Source organism: Stegodyphus dumicola, chromosome 8 (assembly GCF_044657685.1).
Source record: "Stegodyphus dumicola isolate Sdum_Otavi_A_Nest chromosome 8, ASM4465768v1".
NCBI lineage: Eukaryota > Metazoa > Arthropoda > Arachnida > Araneae > Eresidae > Stegodyphus > Stegodyphus dumicola.
In genome coordinates this window covers 105,556,239-105,574,769 of record NC_140775.1, presented here as the reverse complement: position 1 = coordinate 105,574,769, position 18,531 = coordinate 105,556,239, and the positions used below count along the sequence as shown (strand labels likewise).

Sequence of the window (18,531 nt, the reverse complement as noted above, 5' to 3'; positions counted from 1 at the left end):
AACATCCTGAGAGGAATTCATTAATAATAGTAATATGTAAAGCCATGAAACAGGTAAACTCAAAACGTCCTTGGAAGGATCAAAAAGATCATTCCTTATATTCTCTACTACTTGCACCACCACAGGACGCAAGGTAAACCAGTAAGTCTTTATAAATGTACTAGCACGACAGCATTATATGAATTGTTGGGCATTTAAACTTTGAAAATTAGATAGAATAGTATTTGAAAAGGAATATTATGTTCAATTATTTTTAAGTTTGTTTGCAAACTGATCGTTGCCTTTCCAATTCAAAAAAATTTCGAATCATATCTAGATGCTACATATATCATTAAAAAAACATTTACTTGATTTGGCCACCCACTTAACTTACACGTTGATCATTTAAATAGAGCACTACCAACTGGCACATTGAAAATGATCATATTCATCTCAGTGAGATGGATATGATTCGCATCTCTTTTCTGTTTCGCATCTCTTTCTCGGAAACAAATCTACCTCTGTAGTAGATTAATGTATAGGTAGCAGACATTTTGTCACTGTCAGCCGAGTCACTGTATGCCGAGTCGCTGAATAGTCGCAGAATACCGAGTTTTGACTTAAGTTCGATTCTAGGAGAACGGGCTGGCTGCATGGGCGTTTTCAAAGTTTTCCGCATATATAACATATATATGAGCAGTTTCTTTAAAAAGTCCTGGGACCCACCAGCAGCCGAGCAATTTTGTTAACTATTATTTCTCGTCATAGTTAACAAAATAAAAGAACTGAGAAAGATCAGAGTTATAGATAGCGGATGCTTTTTTTCCTTGCACAAAGGTAATGATCTCCCATATAAAGTAGAAAATGTACAAAGGTGCTAAGCTTTTTAGTTCAGTACCCCCTGGAGGTATATTTATGTTGAAGTCAATTTGGAGATTCCGCTATTAGGTGTTTTCTTTGAAAAGGGTAATATCTCTTTCAGCACATAACCAGAAATAAGAGTGATTATTTTTACGTCGTTTCCTGAAAAAACCCGTAACTCTCAGGGGGTTAAACAGCCATTGCCTTTCAGTTCTCTTTATCTATAGCACAGCTTCTGATAATCTTTTGTGTTTCACTAGATAGCATCCATTTTTAGATAAGATGGATTAATAGAACCATATTATGCAAAAACAATTTTAGAAAATATAACATTTAGATGTTTTTGTTTTTCAGAAAATATTAATTTTCTTTACAAGAAAAATCGTGCAATTAGCTTCAGAGAATTAAAAACTGAGCATTTTTTGTTGCAGAAAAAGAAAAGGTATTTGCTTTTTGAAAGCTTGAACTCCAGAGAACTTCTCATTGCTTGATTATTGATCAGATAAATAGAGTTATGTGTTATAGAAATATGATGGAGCTAAGTCAAATTATATTTGTTAAAAGAATCCAAATAAAAAAATTGTTGAATATATCTTATAAAAGATCAAGCATGATCAATAAAATATTTTCAGTCATTTTATTCATTTAATATATTATAGATTTTTCAGTTATTTAATTTTCAATATTTAAGTCAAATCAGTAATGTGATTAAAAGGCGTGAAATTTTTTTTAATTATTTAGGTAATGATATTTTATTTAAGGAAAAAATCTTGTTCATTCAGTAGTATTCTATAGATTTGCATTTTATGATAGGAATCAAATCGTTTGTATCAATTAGTTAATTTGTTAATAGTTGGTAGTTTAAGTATTGAATTTCAACTTTATAAAAGACATTGCTTTTGCAGAGTTACTAACTCTCCTGATTTTCGACCGCTCTCCCGCCAACCCGATTTACAATATACATAGGTTGGGGCAAAAGTCATGGCAACTATCTTTTTTCTTGAAGATACCAGTCCGGTTGGAAAATGTGACATATACAGACGAAAGGACAAGGTCTTAACTACATTTGTGAACAATGAATAGCACAGAAGTATCATAACACATGAATTTATTATGGTAGTATACAGGGCAATATGGCTTTCACCGTGCAAAAGAATGATAACACAATACACATAAAGGTGACATGACAAACCTGGGCCTAAAGACCCTCAGTGTAGTTCCCTGCTACTGTCACCACACGCTGCCAACGATGTGGGAGGCGCTGAATACCATCAGCCTCAGCATTTGCCGCACCATGTGTGAATCAGGTCATCTGTTGGTGCACAGCATTACCAATGTCCTCTCGTGTTGCAAACCGCCTACCACGTATCGGTTCCTTAATCTTGGGAATGAGATCACTGTCACAGGGCGAAAGGTCAGGAGAGTATGGTGGGTGCTCCAATTCTCTCCATCCCGAACGTCGGAGTAGCTGCCGTACACACTCTGCTTTTTGTAGTCTTGCAATGTCGTGCAGAATTATTGCACTGTCGGCAAGATCCGGACGTTTATCCCGAACACCCTGTCGTACCTGTTGCACCAGGAAGTCCCTGTGCAACAGGTACGACGGGGCAGTAATTAGTAATGTGCGGTCACTGTTCTGCCAAACAACAAAGTGCAAACAATGACACCCCTGACGTCATATGCGACGATCACCATCAATTTGACTGGGGAAGGATTCTGGCGGACCTTGGTGATCCAAGATGTCGCCACTCCGCGGACTGACGTTTCAGTTCTGGTTTGTATGCCCTGGCCCAAAATTCATCGATGGCGATTATTCATGACAAGAACTGATCGCCGTCCTCTTGCCAGCGTGCAAAGTGGTCGGAGTATATTGCATAGCACACCCACCTTTGAACTTCCGTCAGTGCATGCCGTACCCAACACGAAGCGATTTTGTGTAGCTGTAGCTCATTATGCAATATCCTGTGGACGGTGCATTTCTCGATGCCACTTGCCCTCTCTAACTCCAGTAACGTCAATCGTCTGTCTTCATCCATGAGGTGCTCGATGACAGCACGTGCCAAATCGGTCCGCACACTCGTCGGTCGTACCGGACGTTGCTCATCACCAGTTGACACACGTCCTTGCTGAATCTTTCCTACCCACCGTGCTACTGTACGATATGGTAGGGCATTATTCCCAATGGCTTCTACTAATTTACTATGACATTCCATAGCATTTCTCCCTCGGAGAACGGCTATTTTGATGTAAGTTCACTGCTCAACACGGGTTACTTCCATCTCGCACGACACTCACCAACTGACTGATTTCAGAGCCCTTGCTACCACAAAGCCAGATATCACAGAGCCATCTGTTGTTCTGCATACACACTGTGCCTGTAGAACTTCCACACGACACAGATATGTTTTGTGATCTGTTTACATATCTACAAGAAAAAAAAACAGTTGCCATGACTTTTGTCCCAACCCTCGTATTTATCCTGACTTTTTCTTATTCTTAAAATTTCTTGTGATTTTTATGGAACTTGGCTTAATACTTCATTATATGAACAAAAAAGGTGATTTCGGATGTCTGAAAGCAATTGAATTTTCTTTAGATTATATCTAAAACAAAACCTTGTGAATTAGATGAGAATTTCTGCTTTGTGAGTGAAACGTTGTTCTCCAGTTCTCCAATTGGCATCAAGTTCCACTGCGTGTCATCTGGCATATATTAGCCAATGAGCACAAAGCAAGCAAGCTCAAGGCTGTTATTTGGATGTTCTTTAGTTATTTGTTCATCTTGTCCCAAGTTGTGCAAGTTTACATGCCTTCATGAAATAGTTTTAGAAATTATCTTTTGTTATATCTGCGAGAAAGGTGAAATACTTGTGTACATTTCAAAAATCGTACACAGTTGACTTTCCTTCCTTTATTTCCTCAAGGAAATGTAATAAATTTGTGATGTTTACCGTCTGTTTTTCCAATTTCGCATGGTGGAAGGGCGGATGTTCTCAGACATGTACACAAAAACACGAGGACAACATGAGTTGTTTTGAAAAAAAAAAACGAAAAATTAAGTTTTTCTTCCGAAACAAAGGACTAAAGTAAAGACTTCTTCATGTTAGAAAAGTTATTAATGCAGACTGTCTGTTCTCTGCCTTTTTACTGGAGCCTTTTGTAATTCTATATATGATGTGATTTATAGTGAAATAGAAAATCAGAAGAAAGATGAAGATTTGGTAATAGGAGCTGTAACTACAAAAGTAGTGGAAGAACTTTCAGAAGAAGACAAAATTAAGTTTTACCTTCATGTTAGAAGTTACTTCTGTCGAGTATGTGATTACATACTACATAAATTTCCAGTCAACGATGAAGTGATTTTACGTGCTAAAGTTGCTGATGTTTCTGCTCTAGCAGTGCATCTTTGTACTACATTTACATTAACACAAAATTTTCTCTATGAATTGAGGATTAATATTTTGAAATTAAAAAGGTTTTTCTGCTTCTGTAGGGCATATCTGATATTGCTTGGTCTAAGGATGGTCGACTTTTAGTTAGTGCTTCGGATGATAAAACTTTAAAAGTATGGAATGTGGATGAGGTAAGTATAATTATAATATAGTCTCTTATTTATGAAAGTATAGTTTTGTAATGTCTTTATTTATGTAATTTTATAAGAATACAAAATGTGTGTACCATTTGTGATTCCATATTCACTGATTCAGTATATAAAATTTAAATGACAGAAAAAATCATATTAAACTGACTTTTTTTTTTTCATCTTAACTCATAGAAAGCCTAGTGAGAAAACACTGTGTTTGAAACTAAAAATTTGCAGAAATGCCTTCATACAGTGATGACAACTGTAAGTTCCTGTGGGTGTGCTTTTGATAAATGCTACCAAAAGTAAAGGGTTGAAATGATCTGTTTATACCGGCGAGTCTTAACTGGTGGTATGCATGAGAAAAATGGGTGGTACGCAAAGAAACAAAGTATTTTTAACTATTAAATTAAAAAGTTAAATACCCAACATCCTATTTGAGTTTTTCGCTAAGACTCATAAATTTATGTGATCTGAGCTTTGTTCAACGTCAGTAGCTGCTCATACACTTAGCAAAATAATTTGTTTAGAATTGATTGATATATTAGCATGTCTACACTTAATGTACCCACCATTTCCAGGCTCATATTGCTGTATTTTCAATTAAAATAATTTTTTACGTCGATTTCCTGTCTCTAACAGCAGGTATTTTGTCTTGTTGATTTGTATTCCTTAATTTTCTTTGTGATTTGAGACTATCATCATAACATCAAAAATGCAACACCAAGACGAGGGGCCAAAAAATGATGAAATTCGGTAAACAGAAAGAGCCCATAAGGAACAATAATTGATCTTTTTTTTTTTCAAAATGATATGCATAATACAAAGCGAGAACACCATCGTCTCAGTAGGTTGTAGGACCACCTTGGATGGAGATACATGAAGCAACTTATCTAGGTACAGAGTCAATGAGACTACAGATGGCATCCTGAGGAATGGCTCTCCATTCTCTGTCAACCATTTGTCACAATTCGTCTTCTGAATGTGGCAATGGCAGGGTATGCAAATGGAGTACATACCCAAATGTGTTCAATTGGTGAGAGATCAGGAGAGAACGGTTGTCTAGGGAAGCATCTATAAATCTTACGGGGCGCATTGGCTGATGGGAGCAGTGTTTGGTCAGGTATAATGTTGCTGATAAAGGGCATTGAGCGTTCCCTCAAGGTAGGGGAGTGTCACTCGCCGCAGCACATAATCTACATATCATTTTGCCATCATAATGCCCTGAATATGAACTAGAGGTGACCTGGAATCGTATGCAGTTGCACCTCAAACCATGATGCTGTATTGTTGCGCATGGGGCATTCCATAATTATTACCAGATTGGACTTATCTCCACATCGATGGCACACTTCTACATGGAGACTATCATTGGAAAAACAGAAGTGTGACTCATCTGAGAACACGAGACATTAGTGGCTATGTTGTGGGGTCAGTGACAATCTTCTTTTAACAGACACCATGAGTGCAAGCCACCAATCAATGGCAAATGGTTCTGGTCGATATAGGAACATCCAAGATATCTTGTTGCAGAATGGGGTTAGAAGTGCCTTGTAGGTGTGCCACCGCTTGTCGCCATATGTGTCAATTCGTGAGTGCTGATGTCACTCTGGCTGCACCAGCATCCCTCAAACTTGCCACATTTCCTTGTTCCAGCCATCGTCACCACGGCCGCTGCACTGTGGATGTATTCAGGTGTGTTGTCAGCTGAGATTTACTGGATGGACCAACCTGCCCTTCTCAGCCCAATCACTGTGTCCCTTATAAAATTGTCTGTCTGCTGGAATTGCCTCCGTTGACGATGGCCTGGCATTCTGTGTTATTACACGAATCCTTTGAGACAAAAACAAATTTTCTACGATGATTTTCCTAACAGAAATAATAGTATGAAATTGAACAATCTGCAAGTTCTTTCACTTATGTCTTCTTCAACGTGTGTTGGAGAGCTGAGTGTTTCACACTATTCACATAACTCTGCAATGTGCTTCTACCCTGAAATTTGCGTAATTTTCGGGCCACTCATTCTTGGTGTTGCATTTTCAATGTTGGGTAGTGTATTTCAAAGATTATTTTTAAAAATGACATCACTAAAAATCATGGAATTATAGTTTTAGCAAAAGTCTTTTTCTAATATATATATATATATATATATAAATCAGCAAATAACCGCTCTATTTGAGCGGAATCTGCCCTCTGCCCAGATCGTAGTTGATTTAACCTGGTATTGCCTAGCATTGTGATGTTTTCTACAAGAATATTTTCTTTCTTTTCTCTAAAATAAATATCGTATCTCCATTTCAAATATAAATTTTAGTGCAAAATCAGAACAAAATGTAATGATTATTTTTTATAGTGTAATTATTATAATTAAATAACTATAATAATTATTTATTATCATATAATTTAATTATTATAACTAATTATTAGGAATTTTTTTCAGTGTGTAATAATGTACATACATTTTAGCTGAAAGATTTAATTATTTGCTATAATATACTTATTATTAGCTATTATAGTTATATTATTAGAATTTATTAATGGAAAAAAAGTAAATTTAATAGTGAAGACTGCCATAAAGTATAAGAGTTATGATTATAATGAGAATTATAATAATAATTTATTACACTTTATCTTTAATTTTTTAAAGCAAAATGTAAGTTTTGAAAACACTTAGGTTTTTACCAGTTTATAAGTCAATAAGTGAACAAAATTAAATGCAGTGTAATGAAACAGTTAATTACAAATGATGACCAATGTTATGATTACTAAAAAATAATTTCTTGTGTCCGTAAGTCTGTGCTCTTTGAATGCTGTGAAAATAAATGGGGGGAAAATAAGAGAAAAAAATCCCTTTACGTAATGCATGTCTATCCTCCTTATTTCGTGAATAAATCAATCTGAATGGTCAAATATGTTTGTGTTTAGTCATGGCTGAGGCAGTCAGACTATAAGCCACATTGGCAAGGAGTATTGTATACATCCCAGTTTATATAGGCTCTTTAAATATGGAATTGCAAATTGTATTGGTAGGGGAAAAAAAGAAAAAAAAAAAAAAAAAAAGGTAAAAGTGAAACTTCAGAAGAATGCATGAAATTTTATAATGATCATTATTTAGCATTTTAAAATTTTATAATATTATAATCAAAAGAAGGAATGACTGCAGAATTCTTAAAATTGCTCAGAAAGAGCAAATGTATTTTATTGTCTTGAGATGAAAGTTTAACTGCTTGGTCAATAGTATGAGGTGACAGCTGCTGTTAAATAATTGGGTTATTAATCAAAAGCTGACTTAGAGTCTTTGGAAAACAAAAGAATGATGTGGAACTGATTTCTATTTAGTGGATTGAGATGATCTTAAATGTAGAGGTAGCAAACAGATAAAGTTTTATGATATACAATAGTACTGAAGTTATATTTTACGTAACTAGGATATTTATGAATAGGAAGGAAACTGAATAGCAGTATCAATGGAAATCATCATCAAGAGAACTTTATCTAAATCTTTTTTATTACAATCAAACAGAGCAAATAGATTGTTGATGCAGCAGAACCCAAATGGGAAGTGTAATTCTTTAATTTGAATTCCATATAAATGTTGGCAAGAATAGAAGTGAGAGGGCTTCCCTTAGCTAATCCTTCAGTCTGGTAGTGGCACTTAATTAGGAAAATAAAATGCGCGTTTCGGACAGATTTGAGTAAGTGAAAGTAACTCGCTAATTTTAGTACATGAGAAATGAAATTCTCAAAGCTTAGTTTCTGACATACAAGTGTACCTTCCAGTAGAAAATTAGTGAATGATAATTTTGCATCAAATGAAAGCATGATGAAATTTCAAAAGAAATATTCCTAATCTATTAACTATTGAATTTTTTATGGTGTAAAGTATTATTGACTTGTAAAGCAGAAAATTTGGAAGCTAAATATATAACTTCCAGATTTTGAGAATAAATAAGAGGCAGTGCCTCAAATCAATACATTTAAATGGAATACCACTTCTGTAAATTTTGGGAACAGCATATAATTTGGTGCACTTCGCAGTAGATGGAATAAGCAGTTTTGCAGTAGATGGAATAAGGATTTGTGAAGATTTAATCATAGCTTTTATTTTTAAGAAGTTTGAAGATAATAAGAAATCAAATTATATGGACCTTCATTTAGTTTAATGGCACTCTAGTGTAAATGTTAGACTCCATGTTAATTGTTAGTCCATAACAACTAGCTTGCCTTCTTTCTTGGCCTTTGAAGTGATAGTATGCAAGTTAAAATGAATTTCATGTCAAGTATCTTTATCCTCACATTTAGAATAGGATTTATAATTTTATTGTTAAATTTCATATTATGGGCAACAAGAGGTCTAACCATTTCTGTCTGTTTCTTAAACTTTTCTGAATTTGAAAGTTTTTGAACGGGTGCCAGTATTTATGGAATACAGTACTAAGTCCGGACATATCTGAAATGATCTAATATCCAGAGCATCAACATACACACAGATACAAGTAAATAAATAATAAAATATATGAAGGAATTCCTATTTTATGGTCGCCTAAAGGAGCTATTTTAAAGTTTAATATGTAGTATTTATCAGTAGAGATGGCCCAGGTTGTACAGCAAATAATTTTATAGGATACTAAATGAATATACATTGTGATTAACGTGGGAATGTTCTATATATTCTGTGATTTGAAAATTGAAATAAAATAAATGATGTACTTCTATAAAAATATTAAAGGTTTTATTTAGATTTACCATGAATTCAATGCATTTTTATTTAAATCAAACCAGTACAAAAGTAAAAAAATATATATATATATAGTCTTACAAACTGCAGCTATTATTTTTAAATAGCTTGATATGTCAATCTATAATATAATGATTCAGTTTGAAAAATGAAACAAATATAAAATCAGGTTTTAATTGAGTGGTTTGGGGGGGGGAGGGGTTAGCATTTTTTTTATCTGACTTCAGCATAAGTGAAACCCCAATGTTGCCTTGTCTGCATGTCATCTTTCTGGAATCTGGAAATTTCCTGAATCTGGAATCACTGAAGTCCCAACAATTCTGAGTCTTGAACATTGTATTGTGTAAAGCATTGGACTTTGAGAAAAATTATATTGGAGCATTCTTTTTTATTCCTGTAATTAACTAACCTTAAAGTCTATGGCTGATGAATTTGCATTTACGGAAGATTTTTCAAAATTCTTAAATCAGAACACTGTGAAAAAACATTTTTAGAGTTTGGACACAATTTATGAAACTTATAATAAGAAAATGATAAATGAATCATTATAGACTGTTGTAGGCAGAGGTTCTTCCACAATAATAGACTTAAGGATCTGTTTTGATGAAATATGAGGAACATTCTACAAGAAATGAAATTGTGCAAGTACTATTACAAAATGCGTCTTTTGTGTCAGCTGCTGATGGTAGTTCAGATTATGTTCTGAATGCACCAACTGAATACAGTGAAAAGATTTCAGCAGTGTGCAGAAAAATCAAACTTAGCCTAAACCCAATTTTCCATTGACATACTAAGTCCCTTCTTGTGCAGAAAGTGAAATCATTTGTTTAAAATACTATTTGTTACCAGAATACGTTTAGCTATGGAGATTTGGTTGAAATAAAATACATAATAAAGTTGAGCTTATCAAGCCAAGGACAACAACATGAGGAAAAGTGTCTCTCTATATTTTTTTTTTATCTTTTGTTTCATATGCAGAATTGTAAATAATGTCTCTTTTACATGGTAAAATATCAAGTTGTTAAATCCCTTGCTTCCAGTTTGGGAAAATGCTCGAGTATAACCATAATTCATTTAAATATTAAGCATATTCCTCTTTAAAGTTGACATCTCTAATAATAAAGCAATGCTACATTTGAATAAAATATAGGTATAATAATATAAATATGAAATAAATTCAGAAATTAGTGGAAGAAACCTGGTTCTCCAGGCCAGGGAGAGGGTAAAATGGATTATTCTGCTGCAGAACAAACTTGCTAAGCTTGCGGGCAGAACCATTGTAATACTTTTGTTCATTTAGTGTACTTTAATGTCTGACCTGATTGTCACCATTTTATTTCACCCACTGAAATCTGTGTGGTTGGAAGAGCAGGTATGTTAATGAATCTATTTTGTATTTGAATGCTTTTAAAGATTACGATTGAATTGTAACTGGAACAACATTATCTATATTTTAGGAAATATAATGCCTAAACATCTGAGTGAAAGACCAGTATCTGAGATGAAGGATCTGTATTTGTAAAAAGATTTTACTTCTATTTTAGATGTTTTTTAATTTATTTTTTTTTTTTGGCTCATTTCTGCTGTTTATCCTGCTGTTATATTATTTTACCATTTTTATTGTAGAATTTTCTTTAGTGTAACTTTGTTCATAATGTGAATTGTGTCAAAGCTAATAATAGACATTTCTTAGGTATTTAATGGACAGTTATTGCTTACAGCACTTAAAATTAACAAATAGGGATGATTTTTGACAATTAATTTGTTAATTTTAAAACAACAAATTAATGAATGAAATGACATAAAATATGAAATAGTACGCTGGAGGGAGAAAATAATGCAGAAGATTTCAAAGCATCATGCAAAGAAACAACACTATATATCTCATTATCACAGTCTCATTTTAAGATAAAAGTATCATTTGTATAAAATAGTGTGTGTCTTTTACAATATAGAAAAATTTGAACAAAACATTTTGGAATCATATTAAACTGCAGGAGACAACAATAACAAAAGAAAAAAAAAAAAGCTAAGCTTGTTAAATAAACAGTAAATTAAAATATTTAATATATTGAACTTACCTTATTCAAAACAAAATATTAATCTCTGCCAACACTAATAAAAATATAAGTTGACATAAATAAAAAGAAAAATAGGTACTTTTCCGTTTTGCTGGCGCAAGCGATAAAGTCGCCAATAATGGTACAGCCGATGCCGAACGGAATATTCTCGCTGGTAACCTTTTAAACCTCATTTTCAAAACAAGTCGTAGCTTTTTCTTATCAGATTGATTGTTTCTTTCAATACTGGCATACAATTACATAGAATTTTTATCAGATAGTTCAGTTTTATGTCTAAGGCCATTTTCGGTAATTAAGTCAAATAGGATGCAATCACAGCACTTACCGGAAGCCGAAAATATAGAAAAGGCTAAGTCAAGGGTTAAATTCATCAATTCTAATGAGAATGCATTAGCGAAGTAAAGCGCTGCAGTTTTACATAATTTCTGAGTAAGCTATTCCTACGCATTGAAATATTTCTTGCATTTAAACTTGTGTTCCAAATTAAGATTTAATTTGAAATTAATGTAGATAATTACTGAGAGCATTAGATTTTTGTAGAATAGTTTACGTGAGATGAGATCGCTTGGGGTCACGTGATATGAACCGGCAAATTAGAATGTTGAACCATGAAAGCATAGTAAATTCTTAAATTGAAAGCATAGTAAATTCTTAAATTGAAAGCATAGTAAATTCTTAAATTAATGTCTTTTTACAAATTTATTGTCTTTATTGTCTTTTTATAAAGTTTTAAGCGATATTAAAATGTTTATGCCTTCAAAAAAAGAATTTTTAGAACTAAAATTTTTTTAATATTTTTTATGTGTATACTGTATGTTGTCGCCAATAAAGTCTGCTTGGCGAGATTTGCGCCGGCGAAACGGAAAAGTACCGAAAAATATAGCAGTGTGAAATACAAAGAAACCAAAGACAGCATATGTGTAAATCGAAATAAGTTGCAGACCTTTAATTATTTAAGTTCCCTAAAAATAAAAGTTGAAGAAGAGTATTTAATGATTTTATTAATATTTATATTATTATTCCTGCACATCTTCAGATAGGTAAGTGAAAAAGTGTTCAAGTGGATGTTACAGAACACACTTATCTCATGTTTAGAATCATTTATAAAATGCTATAAAAGGATGTGTGGTGGAAAATCGGCTGTAAAAGTATATTCATAAATCAAATGTGTGCTTTTCTATCTGATACCTCTGTTACATAGGATATACTAGTATTTTGTTTGAACACCAGTCCTGCTATCCATGGCTCAGCAATCAGTTTGACCCTGAAAGTATAATTTTTTTGCTGTTCTGCTTATTCATAGTCTATGTAATAAAGCATTTAACTTGAAACCTAAGCATAGAATATTCACTTATTGTAGAATTTTAAGTACATAACCTGATTTAGAAGTTTGAGACTTAATCAGAGTCAGATGAATGACCTGCCAGAATATGCTTTATTGTTTAATTATATTTTACTATCTTTAAATTGTTCTGTCATTAAAATACCGAAGTGTGATGAAATACTTCTCACCTGTGTGCATACTGTAACATCTCAAATACTTTATTATGGCTCTTTCTGAATTTGCATAAAACACAACTATGTCTTTGCCGTATAATGATGGAAACATCTACCTCACCAGCTATGACGAAGCATATTAGATGTTTCCATTTGGCCAAATATATATGTATTTAAATTAAGTATTTGTGAAAGCCATGACTGTCCAAATGCAGTGTCAGATCAATGTATATAACCTTTGCAAAACCCAGTACAAAACTGGTTGCTCCATCTGATAGTGGAAGAGAGAAGTAAGGGCAGTCTCAAAACTTTTCAACTAGTAACCTTGTAAATTTTTATGTAATATGTTTTCCTTATCTGTGTTATAATTGTTTTCTTTTAGGCAAAATGTGTGAAGACGTTAAAAAGACATAAGAATTATGTATTTTGTACAAGTTTTAATCCTGATTCCAGTCTAATAATATCTGGATCAGTAAGTATAGTTAGTTATATTGTTATTAAGTATTCCTTCTTTTTAAACTGGCCACTGCAGAGTCACCAAAATTGACAAATTTAAGTTATCAATCTATAATATGTAAATTTCAAATTCAAAGACTTTATGCAAGGGCCACTTTAGCTAGGAAGTGCCTATTATTTTTATGATTAATGTAGAAGCATCTAATTTAAGAACCATATTATATGCTTCTTTTTGTACTAATAGAACTATGAAAATAACTGCATTTTTTCTTCATCGATAGTAATTGTAAAACTTTTTATTAATCAGCCTTAAAGCTTTTTTATCTTTCACTTGTTCCAGTGATTAGCTTTTATCTGATAACATGTTTTTTTTTTTTTTCTTTTCTACATTATTTTAAAACTATTACCAATAAGTTAGTCTCAGGTTAATGCGATTAGTATTTGTAAAAAATTGGAGTTATACAAGTACAGTCAAAAGTCGTTAATCCGGACTCGGCGGGACTTCCGCGATTCCGGATTATAGATCATCAGTTTAAATCTCGTAAGATGGCATGCAGAAATTCTAAAATTAAAAATATGAAACCATAATTTATGAAATAGAGAACAATTATGATCTAAAGGGTATCAAAATTTACAAAAAAAAAAAAAAAACTTAATATTTATTTGTTTACTTTATTAAACATTTCTTTCAATGTAAGTTGTTTAAGTTGCTTCGTTTTATGTGCTAATACTTTCTCTTTAATTCTATAAACAGACATAATTTCTTGTTCAGTTACAAAGTTCCGCTGTTCAAGTCCCGTTAATTGCTGTGCCGAGAATACCGACTAACTTGTCAATCGAAATTTTTTCGTTTTCACTAACCTCTCTGTCACCTCCTTCATGTCCTTATCCATTTTTTGCAACAATTCCACTTTTTGTTTGATGGACATCGAAACATACTTTTGTTTTGTAGATCCTTTGGGAGCTCCAGCATCAGAAATTCCATTTGACATAATCGAAAGTTCAAGTTTACTTTCATAAAATTGCTCTTACAGTCTGCAAAAAATAATAAGCAGCATCCAATTCGAAGATTAAGGAATAACGCAGTCATCAACATTAACTGAAATAGATAATTTTAGCTTATACCGTCCGTTATACATTAAACACGTACGCGAAAACGTATTCTGCACTTGCGCACACGCATATGCGCAGTCGTAAAGGTTTTATGCGCACACATAAACGCCTGTGCGCATGTGTCAACGCGGCGCATGCGCAGAAAGTTTTTAGCTTTGAGGTCCGGATTATGGGTGTCCGAATTAACGACATTTGACTGTACTGCTGATTTGAAACTCCAGGTAGCAGAGCTGACTAAACAAGTTAGTGAGTTAATCTCTACCTTGGAATGTAATTCTCTCAGTGTTATGTGTAATTTTCAACATTTGTAACTGTGTAGTAGGTCACACATATATATTAACCATTATAAAGAGCAAACAAATTAGTTTTGCTTTTATCATCTAAACTTTGGGGAACTGGCAAGGAAATGTTGGTCTCCGTGTTCCTTTCCTCAAACTAGTAATCATCATATGAATTGTATACTCTTGGCTAACCCCTTTTCAAAAATAAAATATTTGATATTGTTTCGGATGTGTTGGTATTACTAAAAAAGTAAACCATGTGTTCTAAGCCTTTTCAGAATTTGTTTTTATTTGACACCAATGTAACTAAAATTCCTACATTTGGCACTAAACGCCTTACTTTGAATTTAAAGTTGCATCATATTTTTGCTTGGTTATTTGTCACTGCAGATGTAAATCAGCTAATTATAGGTGTAGATTTCCTTAAGTAATATGGAATACTTGTTAATGTTGCTAATTATTGTCTTATCAATTCTAAAACTAATTTGTTATCGTGTAGTAAATTGTTTGGCAATTCTTTTGATTTGGCCGTATCTGTACTTCTTGTTGATTCTAAATTTGATAGATTACTAGCTGAGTATTCTGAACTCATCCTTATGTAAACAATAATAATCAGAATTAAACAATTTTTGGTACTTTTCCGTTTTGCCGGCGCAAGCGATAAAGTCGCCAATAATGGTACAACCGATGCCAAACGGAATATTCTCGCTGGTAACCTTTTACGCCTCATTTTCAAAACAAGTCGCAGCTTTTTCTTATCAGATTGATTGTTTCTTTCAATACTGACATATAATTACATAGAATTTTTATCAGATAGTTCAGTTTTATGTCTAAGGCCATTTCGGTAATTAAGTCAATTAGGATGCAATCACAGCGCTTACTCGAAGCCGAAAATATAGAAAAGGTAAAGTCAAGGGTTAAATTGCATTTAAACTTGTTTTCCAAATTAAGATTTAACTTGAAATTAATGTAGATAATTACTGAGAGCATTAGATTTTTATAGAATAGTTTGCGTGAGATGAGATCGCTTGGGGTCACGTGATATGGACCGGCGAATCAGGATGTTGAACCATGAAAGCATAGTAAATTCTTAAATTAGTGTCTTTTTATAAATGTATTGTCTTTATTTATTGGCTTTTTATAAAATTTTAAGCGATATTAAAATGTTTATGCCTTCAAAATAAAAAATTCTTAGAACTAAAATTTTTTTAAATATTTTTTATGTGTATACTGTATGTTGTCGCCAATAAAGTCTGCTTGGCGAGATTTGCGCCGGCGAAACGGAAAAGTACCCAATTTTCTATTGTATTGAAACTAAAGGTCCTCCTGTGTTCTCTAAACTCCAAGCAACAAGACAAGAGCTTAACTTCCTTATATTACAAAGAATCATTCGGCTGTCCAAAAGCCCTTGGGCCAGCCCTCTTCACATGGTCCATGAAGCTAATGGTAATTAATGCCCTTGTTGTTATCGTCACCTGAATGCTGTTACTATTCCTGACTGGTATTTTGTACGGCATATTCAAGATTCTACGCAGAGATTTTCTGAAAACAATATAATTTCTACACTTGATGTGGCTAGGATGTACTATCGGATTCCTGTTAATTCAGAGAACATGCCTAAAAGAGCTGTGACTACTCCATTTGAATTGTTTGAGTTTCTTAAAAAGCTGTTTGGTTTATGAAATGCAAGTCAAACATTCTAAAGATTTATCAAGTACTTTATGGTTTAGATTTTTGTATTCCCTACTATAATGATCTACTATTTCAGCGAATGTAAACGAGCATGAAATCACCTTTCAATTTTTATTAGACTGAAGAAATATGGGTTAAAACTAAATTCTGCTAAATGTGTCCTTGGAAAATCATTGGTATCATTTCTTGGTTGTTTGGTTGTTTAATTACCCCTTCTGATATTGGGCCCCTTCCTGAAAAACTGCAATAATTTTTAGCTTCCCTAAACTTGTAGCACTGTCCAAACTAAAGAGATTTATTGAATTTGTATTGACAATTTTTGCATAAGGTGGCAGCTACCCAAGCACTGCTTCATTCTCTTTTGAAAGATTCTAAGGAAAATGATAAACGTCCTATTCTCCGAACAGGAAACAAATAAAGCCTTTGAAAAACATAAAACTGATATAGCAAATGCAGTGAAACACTTTTACCATGCTCTTGGTCAGCAGTTGTCATTAATGGTTGATGCCTCAGATGTGGCTATTGGAGCTGTTTTGCATTTTCTATGGGATAAACATCTTCAACCACTAGCTTTTTTTTCCTCGAAAACTGACTCCAGCTGAAACTAAGTATAGAATATCTGATAAAGAATTACTCACTACATGCTGTAAAGTATTTTCAACATAAGCTTGAGGGACAGCATTTTACAGTATGTACAGATCATCGCCCTCTAATGTTTTTATTTAGGAAAAATTTGGATTCTGTATCCCCCAGGCTGATTATGTTGCCCAATTCAGTACTAATATACAACAAATTCTTGGATCAGAAAATATTGTGGCAGTACATTGTCACGAATTACTACTGTCAGTAAGCTGGATATAACAAGTTTTGCAACCGTCTGTTATACATAAAAACGGTCACGCTAAAACGTATTCTGCACTTGTGCACACGCATATGTGCAGACGTAAAAGGTGTTGGAAAACATAGCTTATTTTTAAACCTTTTACTGCATCATCTCTCCTCCTTGAAATGTTTATTTAGTTTAGTCCTTATTTTAATGTAATATAGTAGTTACATCTACTTCTTTTTCTTGCTGCCACTGTTTGCGTTGAGAACGGACTGTTTCAACCTAATTGAGATGCAAAAACGAAACATGATGTTACGTCATCTGAAAAGCCGATTCGTGCCGATAGCTGATTGGTTGCCGTGAGATGACGTCATTCCTACTTCTGCTATAAGTATCTCGCGTCGCTCTGGCTCAACCCTTCTAGTTCCTGCTTTCCTGGCACTTGAGTGAGCGGTTTCCAGCCCCTTCAGAAGGATGCATGCAGTCCAGTGAATAAAGTGCCTTGGTTCATGTTTGCGGGATGGCTGTTCCAGAATAAAGTTCCTTGGTTCCAGAGGCTACCATGTGAGTGACTGCCGTGGGTGGCATCCATGTTCTTCAATAAAGGCGGCAATTAAAAATACGTGAGCTGCGATTCCTTGTGCAAACGGAGTTAGGCCGGTTTTAAGTGTTTTCAAGAACTTGATTTAAATTTCAGGTGTTTTTCTTGACCATTGATTATGGACTTATTGAATGTGTAGCCAGCTTCAATTTTAGGCCGCGTAATTACTGTTTAGGACTTTTTGTTTGTATAGAATGCCAGTGTTTTGGAGACCAGGTAAAAATATTGTTTGATGAATGATGATTATATTATATTTTTCCTAAGACTCTGATATTGTTGACATTTATTTTCTGTGTTTTTATTCTTTATTATATTGTTAATAAATTGGTTACGTTCAAAATCTTTTATTGTCTTCAATGTCTGCACAACATATCTCAGGGAGCTTTTATTGCTACTACTGCTAAATGTTTAATTTCTTTAAACTTTGCTTTAGCATCAAAAGGTCTTACGCGCATGCGTAAACGCCTCTGCGCATGTGTCAACCTGGCGCATACGCAGAAAGTTTTTAGCTTTGAGGTCCGGATTATGGGTGTCCGAATTAACGACTTTTGACTGTATTTCATTAATTAACTGTTCTAAATAAGGTGAGGTAATGCAGAATTCTTTGTGTAATCAGCACTTTTCATTCCACAATTTAATGATCCTGTTTTAAATTTAAAAGCATTACTTATTCTATATTAGTAGTTTTTGATTAGTTGGATAATTTTTAGCACTAGTAGTGCTAATAGTCTCATAACTGACATTTGTATCGAAATCAGTTTTCAAATTGTTGCCACCAAATGTTATTATTAAAAAAAAATTTAATGTATTATTTAAAAGAATTG

At 33.5% G+C, this 18,531-nt stretch overlaps 1 protein-coding gene across 2 annotated transcripts in view; it reads left to right on the top strand.

Annotated features, from left to right (window-relative positions):
* Window positions 1–18,531, top strand: part of LOC118194829 (WD repeat-containing protein 5 homolog) — a 112,744-nt gene that overhangs the window by 29,670 nt on the left and 64,543 nt on the right. For both annotated transcript variants that reach the window (XM_085822223.1, XM_085822222.1), the window contains exons 4-5: window positions 4,333–4,422; window positions 13,121–13,210. In XM_085822223.1, the coding sequence (XP_085678349.1) occupies window positions 4,333–4,422; window positions 13,121–13,210 (180 nt within the window). The remainder of the gene's footprint in view (window positions 1–4,332; window positions 4,423–13,120; window positions 13,211–18,531) is intronic.